This window comes from Thermobia domestica, chromosome 1 (assembly GCF_964235325.1).
Source record: "Thermobia domestica chromosome 1, izTheDome1.hap1.1, whole genome shotgun sequence".
Taxonomy (NCBI): domain Eukaryota; kingdom Metazoa; phylum Arthropoda; class Insecta; order Zygentoma; family Lepismatidae; genus Thermobia; species Thermobia domestica.
Genome location: NC_137454.1, coordinates 68,873,933 through 68,892,516, shown reverse-complemented (window position 1 = coordinate 68,892,516; position 18,584 = coordinate 68,873,933). Strand labels below are relative to the sequence as shown.

At 35.3% G+C, this 18,584-nt stretch overlaps 1 protein-coding gene across 4 annotated transcripts in view; it reads left to right on the top strand.

Moving 5' to 3' along the window:
• LOC145685750 (uncharacterized) overlaps window positions 1–16,162 on the top strand; it is a 72,799-nt gene extending 56,637 nt beyond the window's left edge. For all 4 annotated transcript variants that reach the window (XM_081758271.1, XM_081758254.1, XM_081758262.1 and 1 more), the window contains one exon: window positions 4,426–16,162. In XM_081758271.1, the coding sequence (XP_081614397.1) occupies window positions 4,426–6,785 (2,360 nt within the window). In that variant the 3' untranslated portion in view covers window positions 6,786–16,162. The remainder of the gene's footprint in view (window positions 1–4,425) is intronic.
• Window positions 16,163–18,584: the final 2,422 nt, after the last annotated feature.

Genomic DNA, 18,584 nt, shown 5'->3' with positions numbered 1-18,584 from the left:
ACCTTCCAACGATCAACAACACCATCAATCCTACGAAGAGACGTAAATTATCACATAAGAAGAAGAAGAGATCATTGGCATCGTCACCAGATATTTTTGATTAATTCAACAATGGCTTTCTTACATCACCAATCCTGTGAATGTGTAAAAAGTGAATTGGACATTTTTTCAACGTTACCCACGCAAACCAGTGTTCTGGACAATCGTATTATTGGCTACAAACCAATTAGTTCAATAGCTGAAAATTCACCAATAGAATTTGTAGTGAGTGGTAGCAGTGATGAATATATTGATTTGCCACAAACCTTATTGTACATCCAAGCACAAATTGTGAAACCAGGTGGTTCCTCCTTCACCGAAACGGATAAAGCAATAATTGCACCTGTCAATGATTTTCTAAATGCTATGTTTAGTGAAGTACAAATCTACTTGAACAATAAACTGATTTCATTTCCGTCACATAATCATCCATATCGTTCGTACATGGAAAAACTGCTCAATTATAGTGATGGAGCTAAAAATACACATTTACAACAGCAATGTGGTTTCAAGATACGGCTGGTCATATGAACGCAACCACCAGAGAGAACAAAGGATTTCAACAACGCTATGAACTGACAAAACAAAGTATGAAATTCGATATGATTGGACATCTTCATTGTAACATTTTTAATCAAGATAAATTTTTAATTCATGGAGTGGAATTACGTGTGAAACTTATTCCTGCAAAACCAAACTTTTGTCTTATGGCCGGTGAAAGTGGTGTTAATGCAAAAATCAATATTCTAGATGCATCGTTGCAGGTGAAAAAAGTCAACATTAGCCCTAGTGTCAAATTGGCACACAATAAAATTTTACAATCTACACCGGCAAAGTATTCTCTGACAAGGGTTCAAATGAAATCATTTACCATCCCGAAGGATATACAATCCAAAACTATTGATAACCTATTTATGGGAACATTGCCAAATCGTATTATTGTAGGATTTACATAGAATGAAGCATCCAGTGGAACTATTACCAGCAATCCATTTGAATTTCAACATCTAAACATTAATTTCTTTACATTGTACGTGGATGGAAAAGCTGTACCTTCAAAACCGTTGCAACCCAACTTTGAAGAAAATCTCTACATTTCATCGTACCACACATTGTTCTCAGGCTCTGGCATACATTTTACAGATACTGGAAATACTATTTCAAGAGCCGACTACAAGAATGGATATACACTGTTTGTATTTGACCTAACTCCCGATTCTTCTGCTGGAGATTGTCACTATTGGAATTTACAACGACATGGAACCATCCGATTGGAAGTTCATTTCCAAAAGAAATTAACAGCACCTGCAAACTGTATTGTATATGGGGAGTTTTCCTCACTCCTAGAGATCGACCACCAGCGCAACATTATCCTGGACTTTTAAATTACAAGGTACGTATACGTTATGTATCATTTCCATTCACGATGTTGAATACATTACAATTAGCTAGTGCTTTAAACGGTAGTCCATTATTCAGAAATCATTTTACCGGGGTATTTGCAAGCGATGAGTTGCCCTCACGGATTTCTCTTCCTCTGGCAATCATTGTAAATACAGATCCATCTACAAAACTAGGAAGCCATTGGATAGCAATTTATATTGATAATTGCGGTGTTGGAGAATATTTTGACAGCTATGGCCTTCCTCCTCATGTACCACATCAAGTTGCATTCTTAAAACTTCATTGTATGTACTATAAATATAATAATAGCCAAATGCAAAGTCTTGGTTCATCCGTATGTGGCTATTATGCTTATTTTTATTTGTGCTGCAAAGCCCAAGGAAAATCTCTGCGAGAAATTCAATACTTGTTCACAACAGTACCCACGGTTAATGATCGTAGACTACTGCAATATACCTTCCAGGTAATTTTATCATATTTATCAGTGTAAGTGTATTTGTTTAATCATCATCTATTTCTATACTAATCATCTTTTTCCTCGTTCTTTTTACAGAATTCACAATACGAAGCTTTGCAAACGGGTGCTATGCTGCAAAACATGGAAACAAATCATCACAATCAAGAAGAGGAGGCGGTCTAATGAAGAAACCCAGCTCAATATATACAAACATTGTCAATACCTTAGTGTAACAAGAAAGAAAAAGAAGAAACCAGAAAAATGAATAAAATACAATTTATGCTTATCTATGTTTTTTATTGTCCATTCCATTAATATGATACATACAACGTTATCAGATTCTCCTAAAGAACTGTGCGATATAAGACGAGAACCCTGGGCAAAGTTTCCACCTAATTCCTAGAGAACATTGACCAGGGGCCTCGTCGCGCATCAAAACCAAATCATCGATCACGTGACCGTACTACACCCGAAGGGTCCTACCAAATTGAAAGAGGATAACCGTCCATACCTTATAACCTTATCAAAGAGGATAAATTGAGTCAATAACCGAACACGTGGTTGTACTAAAAATTGGCAATAGGACCACCGAAATATATTGAGGTCCTGTATTATGCTTAAATTGGACAATTTCAGTGGACCCCCTTGCCAAATTTTAAGAAGGGTGCATCAATATACCCATGTCTTATGATAGGAAATGGACCCCTGTAATCATATAAGGTAATAGGATCTCATCCAAGGGGATAAAATGGACCAAAAAACCAAACACGTGGTACAACGTATTTCTTACGTTTATATTTTGGCAATTTTGTACCCCTAAAAGGGAACGAGGTGGACCATCCAAATTTATCATGATACATATTGAGGTCCTATACTATAATACCAAATGTTTAAATTGGGCAATTTCCAAAATTTAAGGGGTGGGCCAAGGTACCCCTCCCAAAATTTTAAAGGGGTGCACCAATGTACCTATGTCTTATGATAGATAATGGACCCCTATACATGACCATATAACTATATAAGATAATAGGACCTCATCAAAGGGGGATAAATTGGGCCAAAAAACCAAACATGTGGTTGTACTAAAATTTGGCAATTTTGTACCCCTAAAAGGGAACGATGTGAACCATCCAAATTTATAGTGATCTATATTAGTGTCCTATACTAAAATACCAAATGTTTAAATTGGGCAATTTCTAAAATTTATGGGGTGGGCCAAGGTATCCCTCCCAAAAATTTAAAGGGGTGCACAAATGTACCTATGTCTTATGATAGGTAATAGACCCCTATACATGATCATATAACTATATAAGGTAATAGGACCTCATCCAAGGAGATAAATTAGGTCAAAAACCAAACACGTGGTATAACGTATTGCTTACGTTTATATTTTTGGCAATTTTGTACCCCTAAAAGGGAATGAGGTGGACCACCCAAATTTATCATAATACATATTAGGGTCCTATACTATAATACCCAATGTTTAAATTGGTCAATTTCCAAAATTTAAGGGGTGGGCCAAGGTACCCCTTCCAAAATTTTCAAGGGGTGCATTAATATACTCATGTCTTATGAAAGGGAATGAACCTCTGTATACGCCCATATAACTATATAAGGTAATAACACCTCATCAAAGGGGATAAATTAGGTCAAAAACCCCCGAAATTTGACTTTTTGGCAATTTTTTACCCATGAAAGGGAACGACATAGACCCCAATATTGATAGAGGTACATACTGTGGTCCTAGGCTACCATACCAAATTTTTAGATTTGGCAATTTCCAAAATTTAAGGGGGGTGGTCCTATGTACCCCTGCCAAAATTTAGGGGTGGGCCAAGGTACCCCTGCCAAAATTTAGAGGGAGTGGTCCTATGTACCCCTCGGTCATTGAACTTTGACCTATGACGTCACAAAGGTCGGGGTCAAAGTCCAAAACGCGGCCAAGTCACGCAATTACTACTGCCATCGAAGTACAGCATCAGTGGAGAGAGGAGTTTGGGAACTGTGAAAGATGGACTGTATCGAAGTAAGCCGCGCACGCTCGAGAACCTTCGCCAGAAGATTACAGAGGCATGTGCATCGATCTCCACTAATACATTGACCACTTTGGCTGCAGCGACCGTTTGTCGTTCTGTTCGGTGTTTGGCCGCCAGTGGCCAACATTTTGAACATCTGATGTAAACATGTGCTTACTTGAAGGTTTGTAATACATGTTTGAACAATAATTAAATTTAATTAAAAAAATATTATATGCATGTTCTTTTTCTTTCTTAAACAGTGTGTACATTTTTCTGGCGGACTCTGTAATTTGCAATCTGTAATCTTCACATTGTTTTCCTTAATAAGTCCTTGTCTGGGGAAACTTTTTTCTCTATAATCTGGAGATGATCCTTCGATATCGAAAAGCTTTAAGCAGTGCTTATGTGTGTGTGTTGTTCAAAGTAACTGTAACTTTCTCATACTGCATTTAGTTCTTGTATTGTATATTCTATTGATTGCTTTTGTCACTTGATAAATCGTTTCAGGTTCAGAGAGACTTTTGACGCTTGCTCAATCGGAGTGGTCGGATTCCAAACCAAAAGAGGAAGTGCCAAAAGACGATAAGCGTGCGGAGTTAACAGCTAGCACAGTAGCTACAGTACGAGCCATTTTGGCCGCTACAAAAGAAGAAAGATGCAAAAGAGGAAAGTACCAGAAGTACACTCCAGAACTGCGAGATGAAATTGCTAGATTTGCCATTGATCATGGCAATTTTGAAGCAATGAGGTATTTTTCAGAGAAGTTAGGTTGTCAGGTGAGTGAAAGTACTGTAAGAAATTTTGTGAAAATATATAAACTCTACATGCCAGAGTTAAAAGAAGAAATTGGACAATACGCTTCCCAATATGGAGTGGATGCTGCAGTGCGGCATTTTAGAGAGAAATTAGGGCATGATATCCGAAGGGGTTTAATTCGAAAATTTAAAAAATACTTTCTACGTCGGTATCCGGAAGCGAGAAAGACAGATACAAATGGTGAAAAAAAGGGTGGTGCAAAACAAAAAAAGACTTATTCAATCCAGCTCAAAGAAGAAATAGGCTGTTATGCTTGTCAGTGGGGAGTTCAAAGTGCTATTCAACATTATTCCGAAAAATTACAGTTTCCCTTGAAAGAAAGCACTGTTCGAAAATTTAGGAAAGTGTATTTGGAGAAACAATCGACACAGGGAATTCAGTTGCAACAAACCTCAAATGTTCAAGACCCAGCTCCTTCAACCCAAACAGTTGATATTCTTCAGGCATCTCTAAATGTGCTAAATAATCCTACAGCAACATCTACGATGAATATGACCCAAATGAACAATTCTGTAGTATACAATCATCCGTATTCTACTATTCCTCTCAATTCACAGGCCAATCATTTAGTCCCTGTCAACCATAATCGGCCAATTACATTTCATCAACCTACAGTGATAAACCAGTGTAGTGTACCAACATCTGTTTCTTATCAACAACCAACTCCATCTGTCATTATGAATCAAAATCCCACATTTAATCAAACAAATAACGTTCAAGCATTCCAACAAACATATGCTTCCTTTTGCCAAACACAGCCAGTGCAAACAGCTGTTCCCATTCCACCAGTAAGTGTTGCGTCTGTTTCTCTTACTATAACACAACCACAGCATCCTTCTCAGCAGATGGTAACTTCTGTGTTGCCATCTGCCATTCTTCCGTCTCAAACAAATATTCCAGCTGTCACGTTAACAGTTGCGGATAACTCAAATCAGAACCATAGTTCTACACATACTCCCAATCACGTAGTGGTTTCACCGCAGCAGCAAATAGTATCACAGCAGTTGGAAGAGGCTCAGCAAGCAAATATAGCTACACAGCAACAAGTTTCTGTTTTACAACATGTACTAACTCAATCTCACATTCAGCCGAAATCTCAAGTGCAGCAAAATACACCGGAACCTCCACAACACCAAACAACTCATCAACAGCAAATTCAACACCATACACAACAGCAGCAGCTTCAACAGCAAGGATCACAAGAAATTCATGCTACCTTTGTACAGCCGGTCAACACTTTATCTTACGATGCGACCGGCTCTGCATTAGTTACCGACGCGTCTTCAACAACGAGTGTAAATGAGTCAATTGCAATTGTTAAGAAACCTTCTGATAATTCTGTGCGTTACGTTAGAATCAATGCTGATACACCGGTAGTGATGCAAACTATTCGAGAGCAAGCACAGGTCAGTGATCCGCAACCGGGTCCAAGTGGCAATCACACGGAACTGCAATCCCCACAAATCATCCATGTCATTAAAGTAGATTGTCCGGAACAACAACAACAACAACAAGAACAACAAACTAAGGAAATGGAAAAGCGCAGCAGTGACAGTGACAGCGGAAGTGGACAGAACAGTACAAAAAAGAACAAGAAAAGCAACGGACAGAAACGTGGAACTTATGCCTCGTATAGTCCTGAACTTCGAGCAGAAATTGGACGTTATGCAGCTGATCACGGGAACCAGAAGGCGGCTCAATATTTTAAGGAATTGCTGGGTCATGAAATTCCTGAAAGTACCATTAGAGGTTTGAAAGATAAATACTGGATCAAACGAGTGCGAGGTGAGAAAGAAGTGACTGCGCTTGGGTTCGCTCCTCGGGGTAGACCAATGAGATTAGGCAAATATGATGAAGTAGTTCAAGAATGTATACGTGAGCTTGTGAAATCTGGGGAGAAAGTGTCGTCGTTTTTGGCTATTGCAACTGCGAAACAGGTTCTTATGCAGTATGAGCCCACATTACTGGAAGAGTATGGTGGACCAATAAAATTAAATTCAACGTGGGCAAAGTCTTTCTTAAAGCGGATTGGATTACATAGTAATGTTTAGTCCCAGTACTAAGTAGAGTAATAGCTTCAAATGTGAAGTTTTTATGACTGTGCTTTTGTATATTTAAGGTAAAATATTTATATTTTAAGAATATATATGTATATATGCTTTGAGTGCCTCTATAAGATTCCCTATACTCTGCGTACTTCATTATTTAGACCAGTATCTAAGATACATGTGATATTTATTAAAACTCTTCTAAAGCCAATTTTACGACATAATTTTCTTTCCTGTATTTGTTACAAATGTTTTAGCATACACTTGAATCATCATCATTTATAAAAAGTACAATTATGCAGAATATGTTCTGCATTCCAATACTCATACATATGTTGAGTTCTGTGAACCCATATTAATGAATATATATTAGTTATGTAATTTTTGAGTAAAGCTTTCGATTGTTTTTCTTCCTAATTTCTAGACTGTGAGATAGAATATATTTACAGGGTGTCTTAAAAGTCCCCTGACATAGGGTAACTCTTTTCTTATCGGAGTTACAAGATGATGTAAGAGGGGAAACCGTCTCCTAATATGATATTTTCAATCTAAAGTGAATTATTTTTTTAAAAAAAATCGGACGAGCCGTTTGGGCTGTACACTCTTTATGTGCTCGGTGTTAAATGAAAATGCAACGGTGCCATTTTCCGGGAGGTGGATAAATTTTGTAAGAGTATGGTGAATGGGGACTGGTCATCGACACGTTAGTGTAAAAGACAGTAACTCCATTCACTTATGTTGTGGGTCCGGGTAAATAGCAACACTGCATTCTCATTTTACGTTGGGCACACAAAGAGTACAGCCCAAACGTCTCGTCCAATTTCCTTCACTTTAGATTGAAACATAATATTTGGAAACGGTTTCCCCTTACATTTTGTTGTAACTCTGATGATAACAGAGTTACCCTATGTCAGGGGACTTTTGAGACATCCTGTATATAGTTTGGTAATGATATATTTTCAGCCACCTTTGTCGGTTTTCTTCTTTCTTTATCTTCAATTTCTTGTGTAAGTTTTTACTCTCATTGCGAACAATAGTTATTTTATTTTCATGATTTTTATTATTCGATACTCTTCGGTTTGGCGGTTCACATAATGAGAATTTTGTAGACAGTATGTATAGGAATCACTAAGATGGATATAACTAGATGACCAAATATTTATTCGGTACATCACTCGTAGCTTTGTTTCCATTTAAAGCTTAACAGTTTATGAAAACAATTCTTCAATTCTCTGTCCCCTCTTATTGATGTGAAAACGGTCTCTTGTATTTATATTTAAGTATTTGAGTGCCATTTTAGATGACTGTCTACTCGATAACAGTTAAAAGAAAAGTTTATTTATTTGTCATATTTTTTTGTTAAAAGTAGTTTTATTGCAGTAGTTCTATTTCGCTTCTCTTAAAAAATCAGTGAGTGTGAGATGTAAAACTTGACTTTCCTATGGATTATGAAACAAATTGGAGTAAGACATGGTGTGTTGAAAGTTGCGATGTGTGTGTGAGATGATATTAGTAAATAGCTCGAAGATGTACTGCTTCTTATAATATGATCATATTTTTGTGATTTTGTGTGCAAATATATTATGTGCTGACATTAGATTTTTAGTGCGCAGTACCATACAGTGAACACTGTACTCATATGTTTTGTTTCAACATTATCATGCTCACAAAATCTATTTTTTCTCTCGTATGGCAGGACATTGAACTCAAATCCAAAATATACAGTATTATTTGTTTGTTCTTTATTCAGTCTGTTGTATTTTTCTTTTGTTATTGATTTTTGACTTTTTTTATTCTTATTGGTAGCAGAAAGTTGTTAAGAAAAACAACATAAATCGTTAGTAGAATATAATTTTGTTTAAATACTGTAAGTTCGTTCAAAAACAAAATAGTATATCCAAATAAGTTATAATAGCTTGTTAGCTGTTTCCAATAATTCTAATATCAAAGCAAATTTGTAGAGTTTGATATGATGTGATGTTTCTGATGAGAAAAAAGTATACTACGGGAAGACCTAAGTGAGTTTTTCTTTTCTTTTTTGATGTATCTTTATGGTTATTTTCCAGGAAACAGAAGTAGCAATTCATTTTTGTGGCATTAAGTTTTGTTTACTTCGTAAAATGTGTTATTTATGTTAATTAACTGTAAAATGTAATTTAAGTTTTGTAATTTAATTTCGTTCTTTAAACGAATGATTTCATATGTCTTCTATTTGCAAGGATCACGTTTACAGATATTACATTCTGTAATTATATTTTTCGTATTGTTTTAGTAATTCGCGCTACTTTTATGTTATGTATCCAGAAGATCGAAGTGCAAACAATCATTTTGTTTTCTGTTCTCTGTGTATTTAAGGGCAAGAATAATAATAAATTAAGTAATTCTTATATAAAGTGGAAAACATCACATCATCCTAGCAGTGAGATAATTTTTTTGAAATACATTTAATATAAAATCACAAACCTGCACAAACTACACGATCACAATTTATCCTTAATTGGAGTATCCATTTCTTTCTATAACACAAATGTTTTTATATGTTTATATGTTTTATATGTGTGTGTAATAACCCACCGCCACTTGGCGTAACGGCCCGATTTGTGAGCCTAGCCGCTCCACGCCATCTGTTAGCGACTGGTGGAACTACGTCCATTCTAGCGACGAACGTGTGGTCAGTACGCCGCGTTGCCCTATCGCTAACCGGCGTGTCGGGAGCTTTCTAGACCTTTATTCACTTGACTCCCCAGTTTGCCTCACAACGCTGGGTGGATACAGAATATTGGGGAACCACCGGCCGGGAATCGAACCCGGGACCACGCAGACATGAATCCAACGCTGTAACCACTAGACTACGGTGTTCCACATGTGTGTGTAGTATAGATACCAATTTCGTGGCACAAAAATGCAGTTGCTTATTCGAAAATATCAGAAATGGACACGGCGACTGAGTGGTAGAGCGCTCGCATCTAGTGCGACAAATCCGTAACTCAATCCCTGGTTACACGAGTTTGTGGAGGGGACAGCATTGTGTCTGTGGACTTTCTTGTGGAGTTCTTCTTCCACATTCTCATTTCACACTTCCATTGTCTTCTTTAACCTAAAAGTATCATGGGATGTAAAATTAGAAATCTTATTTCGTTTCATGTTATAATATTAGGAACCCAGACAACAATATGTTGGTATTTCTCTTTCTTTGAATGTTTCCATAGCGTGTTTGAAATATCTGCCGTTCCTTTTATGGGTTGTAAAATCCCGCAGATTTTGTTGCACGTTCACAGTATTTTTGCATTGTTATTTGTACGTGATGCAATTCTATTAAACCCTCTTTCTCTATTGTAACTTCTTTATCTTTAATTGCCCCTCATTGTTAAAATTTATCCCTCTTTCTAATAATGAGATACATTTTTGTATTCTGCTTCCATGTTTATTATTTCAATTGAATATTCTTTCTCTCTGGGAGCATCATCATCATCATGTTTATTGGTGTGTTACTATTGTAATGATCCGGTAAAAATGGTGCTGATGACCTTCCCAGAGAGAAGAGAAATATTCAATTAAAGCAATATACACGAGGCATAAAGTAAGTCGCTTTTCTTATGATACAGTAAAATTTGTGTACAATGAAGCCTGTTCTCGATGGAAATCTGTGCTGAACGGAAACATTTTATGGTTATCTGAATTTTCTTACATATAGATCTCTTGTAATTAAATTGTATTAAACGAAACTGAATTAATGCCTAAATAATTCAAGTCTTGATTAACTGGAAATATCTTACGTTTCCGTTATTGGAAAGCTTGTAGTGGTAGTAACGCATCATAATATGTATAGAATTTTGTAATAATTCGCACGAGACACAGCATTGTGATTTTACTTTTACATATATATACTACTTTTCTTGTTAACTTGATTTTCGATACCTTCTTCAGCTTTAGACTCTAGTAAAGGGTACTGGTGTTTTTCGTCTTAGTAAATCTATATTACGACATATTGCAACTAGATGTTCTCTCATTTTTTCCTTTTTTTTCTGTCTTGTGCCTCTTTTTTTTCAACTGCCTCTATGTTCTTCCGTTTCTCACAGCATCAAGCACTCCGATTTTTCCTGCTCTACCTCTTTTCCCGTGTGTTACTATTTTCTGAATGCAATTTCTACACAGTATGTGGCCCAACAAATTTGTCTTCCTCTCTTTTCTTGAACCTATTATTTTTCTCTCTTCCTCTATCTTTTTATTTTTATTTATTATTTTCTCGGTCCATTGCACCTTGAGGCTCTTTGTCTATAACTATGTTTCAAAACTCTATGTACATTTTTCTTCTTTCTTCCTGATCACTCTCAATCATAGAACACTACACTCCGAACAAAATATTTAGCAGATCTCGTTGTCATGTCCATATGTATTGTTTTTTACTGTAAGCAGTCCTTTTACTTTTCTCAAACCTATCTTTCCCATTGCTTTTCTACTTCTTATTACTTCTGTACATCTTTCATTACTTAGTATTTGCAGGACTTCCTTTTCCCTCTTTCTTTTTCTAGATATATTTACGGTGCTTTTATTCGTATTTATTCTCATTATCTTAGTTTTTCTACGCTTATATTCATTCCGAATTCTTTCCCAACTGTTATATGGCTCATCATATGTTGTAATTCTTCTTTTGACTCTGCCAACAGTACTTGACCATCTATATGTTTAATGACTATTATTCTTTCTCCGACAACTGTTTTTCCGTTTGTGTTTTCTAAAACTTCCTTTGTCAGTTTGTCAGTGTGTACCAGTGCAACGTTTCGAAAATTATTTAGGGAAAAATCAGGACATAATAAGTTAAAAGGTAAATAAAATTATATACACGATGTTTATAATGTACAGTATATTGATATAAAAGTTAACAGAGAAGGAAGTGAATTTTAAAATGTTGGAATAAGAAATTGTGTTCTTGTTACAGAATTGGTTATTTGAGTATTGTTCTGTAGCTAATGATGTAGGTAATTTATACTGTTCAATAGAATCTGTGTCGAGAGAAACTTGGTCCACAATGAAAACAAAGTATGACTCCATGAAATTCCCCTAAGCATAGGTTTCACTGTTTAGACGTTTCAGAAATTACAAAGAGTGGAATATTCTTAGTAAATGTTGATAATTTTCCTTTTGCAGTAAATTATGCCATTAAGTGGTCCCATTGAAATTAAAGAGTTCAAGTAAATGTAGTTCAGAAGCAATTTATTTGTTTAGTTAGAGGCGTGAAGAAATATCGAAGCTTTAAAGTACTTGAAAACTTAGAACAAGTTGAAGTATTAATTGTGATGTTCAAAGCAGTTTATAGCGCTGAAATAATTTTGAAGACCCTTCATTTGTTTGAAGACCCTTTTTCTTGCCCTTCTAGCTCTTAAGAAAAATGGTCTTCTTCCGTTCCAATACATACTGTGCGTTGTAACAATTTCTGTGTTTCTTCTATTCAAGTGATAAATCTTTGTGAAAAAAAAAAAAAAAAAAAAAAACTACTTTCAGAACATCATAGTGCATAAACTTTGGTCAAGTAGATAGCCATTTAATATTCACGTGACCTAAATGCAATTACAAGAATTAAATGTGGAATCTGAATAAAGACTATTTTATTATTATTATTCTGAATAAATGCTTATTTAGAAATAAACATAGAACGTTAGGAACTGAAAAGCATTGGAATCACACGTTTTTACTTTCTCACAATCTAACTCCACTAGTTCGGTTCCAGAATTTTGTGGCAACTAAATCGTATTTTTGAAATACAATACTAACAAAATAACCACCATGTTCTGAAAATGTTTATTGTAAATGGAATCTAGTAATTTTAATACTCAATTAAAAAAAAGTATGAACTATTGAGGTACAATATCTTGGTATATATATCTTGTTAAGTGATACACACACATTTAGTTTAAATATGTGCTATCATACTTTTGAATAATTAAAAAGAGGTGCTGAAATTATGAATGTGTTCAAAGACTACCAGTGTCTGTTAAACTAGTCATTTGAATTTTTATATCTGTATATAGCAGTGTTGGGGAATCTACCTCAAATTTTTGTAATGTGTAGCCGTTCTACAGTATGAACTTCATTAAGATAGTACATTATAGTGAAAATATGTGTGCGCGTGTGTAGTAATAGTAGTGTTAAGTCCTATCTTATTGTTATATATGATATTTATGTGGTAAATATTTAAGTACGTTTAAAACTTATCAATGAGTGTATTCCATAAGTGCGAAAATCCTTTCATTAGGATTAAGGCTTAAGAATTATTTATCTTATTTTAGAACGTCTCTTTATTTTGTTTTACTTTTTATAAAATAATTTTATTATTCTTGCATGTTTTGAACTTTCATTTATTTTACATTTTTCTTTTTTGCGCTCAAAACAATTCTAGATAAAACTGTACGGGAAGACTTTTATTTTCAACTTGTAGCTCCTTATTTTTTACTGTGAATTTAGCTATTTAGTAGTAGAGAGAGATTTCATGGATAAAAACATTGTGTTTGAATTGTTTCTAAGCTCAGTTCATACTTCACATAAGGCAACCTACCAGACAGATATGTTAGCCCAAAAAATATTCTAAATGTACATTACTATAACCCAACAGCGGGAAGGTAGAATACAACAGTTTAATCTGTTTCTTTGAAATTGCAGCATTTGACAGCCAAAAATATGTAGGGGGGGGGGGGAAGCAAAGAAAAGTCAAAAACCAGATAAAAGTAGCTGAACTCCAGGCTTGTTTTTTATTTTTAAAAGCTCAGTGAGACCGTGAGTTTTCTATGCTCGCCTCCCTTTTTGCTATCTTTGTATGTGCTTCTGAATCGGTAGAAAGTGTTCTTTAGCTCAGCGTTTCTTAAACTGTAGTCCGCTCTAATTACATGTGGTCGTCGAGTTCTGTTCCTGTGATCCAAAAAAGACAAAATTATAGTGAATGCTTATCACACACTTACTATAATTGAGAATCTCAGACAGGTTTAAATTACAGAATTTAATAAGATGTGTATATTACACAGGGTGTCTACTTACCTGGAAAACCTTGAACACCTGGAATTAGCGTGGAATGTACTTTTGTACCTGGAAAACTTTGAAATCGAGCAAATTCTGTTACTATCAACCTCTCATCACAAATTGTATGAAGAGAATGGCACGTGGAACTACGATGCCTCGTAGAAAGGAGAAACTTGATAGCACTGAGAAGTACTAAGATACCAAACACCTAAGAAAATGCTACTCGTGCAAAAAGAAAAGTTAGGATTATGCTTTGACCTATGGTTAGCAGATTAAATGTCCTCGACTGTTCAGGGCTGGAGCGATTTTCCTTTTTCATGGAAGTTTCTGCGGTTGAATGCCACCAGAACCCATAAGAAAAGAATAATTATTTTGCGATTTAAGTGTCTCTTGGCGGAATAAGAAATTCAGAGGCATCTTAAAAGCTCCCAGTGCTCACAAAGTAGTCAAATAAGCGTCGAGTGCGAGTGGTGCAAAAGCCCGAACGAGTTAGAGGTGCATTCTGAATAGCCAAGATATACAGAAAGTATATCTTCCAAGAAAGTATATCCATGATGTGCCAACTGTGGGAATCCAATACGCACGTAACATTTGAAAAATCTGAATAAAATTAGTTAGAGAATTCTGTGGTGAACTATGCAGAGTACAGTGTTTATAAAATGTGATGGACGGAATAGATTCAAAACAACGTATCGTGGTACATACGCATAACGATATACTACATGCTATGCAATATGTACTTTAGTACATTACTTCAGTTTTATTTTAGATTGAGTTTATATTATAGTAAATGAAACAAAAATAAAAAGGTTTTCACAGGCTGGAAGAAGTATTTTAGCAGTTTTTGATTGGGGTCCGTGGAGATCCCCGATTAACAAGTTAATTATTATTTTGAATAATTGAGACATCTAGTAGTGACGAAATATATGGACATCACTTGTAGGTTATTTTTAACAATGTTGCTAATTCCCTGACCTGCATGGTTGGCTATGAGCATGAATTCTCATTGAAATCCACAGCGTTCATATATCGTGAAGTTTTTCAATTAATAACAAATATATTCTATACGATAAAGAATCACTCCTTTCGGCGAATTCATGTATTGTCTTAGCTATGAACATTTTATGTTTTTTAAACCCCCCCGGCTTTGAAATAACTGATACTGAACAAACTTGGCTACTTTCCCTGCTCCAATTTAATACCTTTAACACGTTGGCTGCCATGTGTATGGATTTCCATACACACGGCTCCTTCATGCAGCGCCTCGTGTATGGTTTTCGATGCACACAAATATGTATTGCACTTTTTCACGTTTGCTCTATAGGTGCGTATGCTATTACATACGTATGGAGTAGAAGTCAAAATTTAATATCCACGCCGTATGTATGCAAAACCATACACAAAGAAAATTATACATGTATGGGGTTAAAACAAAGGCGAAAACAAAGTATTAGTGGCGGTCAACGTGTTAAATTTGGAACTACTTGCTGCAAATAGCAATTTTAAATAAAATTTCGTTACATAAGTCAGTATTAATGATGGACGTCTAGAACCATAATTTTTCTTTCTTGTAATTTCAAAGATATCTTTTCGTGTTTGGTTACAGTATCTAGATATCCTTTAAAACAATTAAACTAAGTCTTTCAGCGGGAGTTTTGTAAAAATTCACATGTTAAACTGGGCATTAAAAATTATAAATACTCTTACGTCTCTGTCTACGCAAGACAAAATTGTGATCTTTTTTTCATGATTCTTATATTGTAAATCATGGACATATCAACACAGTGTAATTACAGCAATTCCTAAAACAGTTTATTTTTATTCAAATACTTTTTTAATAAGTGTAATATCTAATAAGTCAGTTATTACCAAAATACATTACTAGATTATGTCAGTGTATTTTTGGTTTACTTAAAACATTATACGGTATTTTCCAACTAAGTAGTTTGCTTAACTATATAGTATATTTGATGCTGTGTTGTTTAAGGTGGTATAGCTGTTGGTATATAAAAATGTTTACACTTTAAATGAGTAAAGGATTTTTTTTTAATTCTATATTTTGTATCGTCTCTCTAGTGTATTATGTACTGCTATCAGTTTGTATTGTAGAACTGTAGTAACCTTGTTTACTTTCCGAACAGACTAGAAAATATTCTTTTTTTTATTATTATTATTATAAAGTGCCATATTATAAAAATGCTTCTACTTTAGCGTGGTATGTAACAATGCTGCCAAGAAAATGATATTCCTGTTTCTCGTATGAGAACAATAATGTGATAGGTCTGTAGATTATATATCATGTGGATAAAAATGTGTGCAATTGTTTTATTTTCATACTGCATAATAAAGAAAAAAATATTTGAATTTAATAGTGTGTATTATTGGCATTGTTCTTTTTATTCTAATATCTGGAAATGTGGTATTTTCGTGTTAAACAATTTCAAAATCAGTTAACCACGCTGTTCTTCTCGTTACAGTCTGTATGGTATATTACCCAAAGCTGGATGGAGCATGGCAAGTCAATGTCACCAGTGACGTTACTAGGGGAGGGGTGGGGCAAACGGGATTATAGCCCGGACGCTCGATTGGGGAGCGCAAAATTGAGCAAATATTTACTTTTACTATACGACAAGGAAAAGAGTTTTAGCAAACTAAAGATCATTAAAAAAAAAAAAAAAAAAAAAAAAACTCAGAAACTTAACATGAAAACAACGACTCACCAACCTTAGGATCATGTCCATAGAGCATAAGAGCTTCAAAGCTATCTTTTGAGGACATTGTAAAAACCTTTGCAGTCAAAACAGCCCGCAAAGTTAAATATTAGTTTTGTTTTTTTGTTTTTTGTTTTTATTTAACTTACATCGATTTAATAGATTTGCAAAATGTCCGAGTATAATACAATCCGAGTCCGAGACAGCTTGATTGTTTGTCAAAATTAAATATTCTATTCTAAAGCAACAGACTGTTGATTCATTCTACATATATACACATCCCGATATAATTTCAAAAACATTGTGATTTGCAGTTGTTATGATAAGACTATAAGAATACGTCAAGCATGCTACTGTTAGATTCTTTGGCAATTAAATACTAATTAGTTTGATACTAAAAATGATTGTTTTGTACTAAAAATTAAATTATGTACTGCAATTTTGAAATCAATCTTTACCACTTGAAGGAAAAATGAAATAGGAGAATTACTGTGTGATGACAATATCAAGTGTAGTCGGGGAGCGTTTTGGTTTGGTTGTTCAGGCGGGAGGGGGATGACGCTAAGGCAAGTTCTTGCCCCGGGTGACAGCTTGGTTACGTTGCTGAATGTCACGGCACTCACTAGTGCAAAGGGTGCTTTGTTCGATCTCATTATGTGAATTTGTGGCATACAGTACTGTATTCATTTTTTTTTTTTTTTTAAATCGAGTTTCTCCCGTTTTGTTCGTTCCAGTTTCTCATACGTATTACTAATTCTTCCTGTAGATTATATCAAGGTTCAAGTTAACTGCCAGTTGAGAATTTCATTTAATATATCTAATATCAGTGTTGACTAAATAATATTGATGAAAAAAATCAAAATCATCGCATATTTTTATATAGCGACATCTATATTCTAGACTATTTGCAAGCGTATAGATATATATCATTCTAGTCAAACGCATCACTAATTAGAAAGTAAACTGCCACGATTATAGAATACATTAATCTAAAATTAACATTAATAACACCAGAAGATCGTTAAACCTTCTTTGCTTATTCTCTTTCCGTCTAGTGTTCAAGTCACTATTTAATGTCCATAGATACAACTCTTGCATCCAACAGTTCCATAATTATTCATTTACGTTAGACCGGCAGTATATTGGCCAGAAGACCAGCCAACCCGAGGCGGGAGAGGATGCATAGTGCCTGAGGGAATATGCAGTACAATGCTCTGTCTCTTTTAGCCTCTAGAACATAATCGTGGGAGGTCCATTTCATTTCATTTTCTGTCCCAAGATAGGGTCTAACCTATTTGTCTAGCCGAGCTAGACAGGACCAGTAGAGCAGGAGTAGGGTGGACAGTGACATCCCTTTTCAGCACCAAAGCTATTTACAGCTTAAGATGGAGTCCGAACCATCGCAATAAGTTCAAATTTTAATGCGCCCCCATCAGAATGGAGGGCACCAGGAGCGCACACGCTAGCCACTAGACTAGTGGGAGAGCTTGTTCTAGTTTTGAAGGGTATATACCCAGACAGCAATTTAAACTTGCTGCAAGTTGCCACAAACTTGCTGTTGCAAGGTAAGTTAGCTTGCCGCAAGCTATAGTATGCAAGCCAATTAGCTTGCTTTAAGCTTGTGGCAAGCTAGTTAGTTACATCTGGGCAAGGCTTGGAGCAAGCTTGTCTTCACAAGTTAAACACAAGTCAAATTATCTCAAACACAAGCCAAGTATAAGCGTATTCTCATCAATGGCAAGCTTTATTAAGCTTATTGCAAGCGAAACACACGCCAAAGAAGTTATATGGAATCTTGCACTAAGCGAATTTACATAAAACAGTATGAAATCAGTATAATTTAACCCTCTGACTAAATATATGCTACAATATATTGTCCCCTCACCTCCCCAATTATTGAAGCATACGCACAACCATGAAAACACCCAAGTCTCCCATCCGCTTCTGGAAAACATCAAAATAAGCATAATTGTTACGGTTTAGTTGTGACACGCAATGCGCCGTTGCTTCTTACAAATATCTAACATGTTGATATATTAGCCGCGAGTACTTGAAATTTCTACCTTTTTATATAAAAACG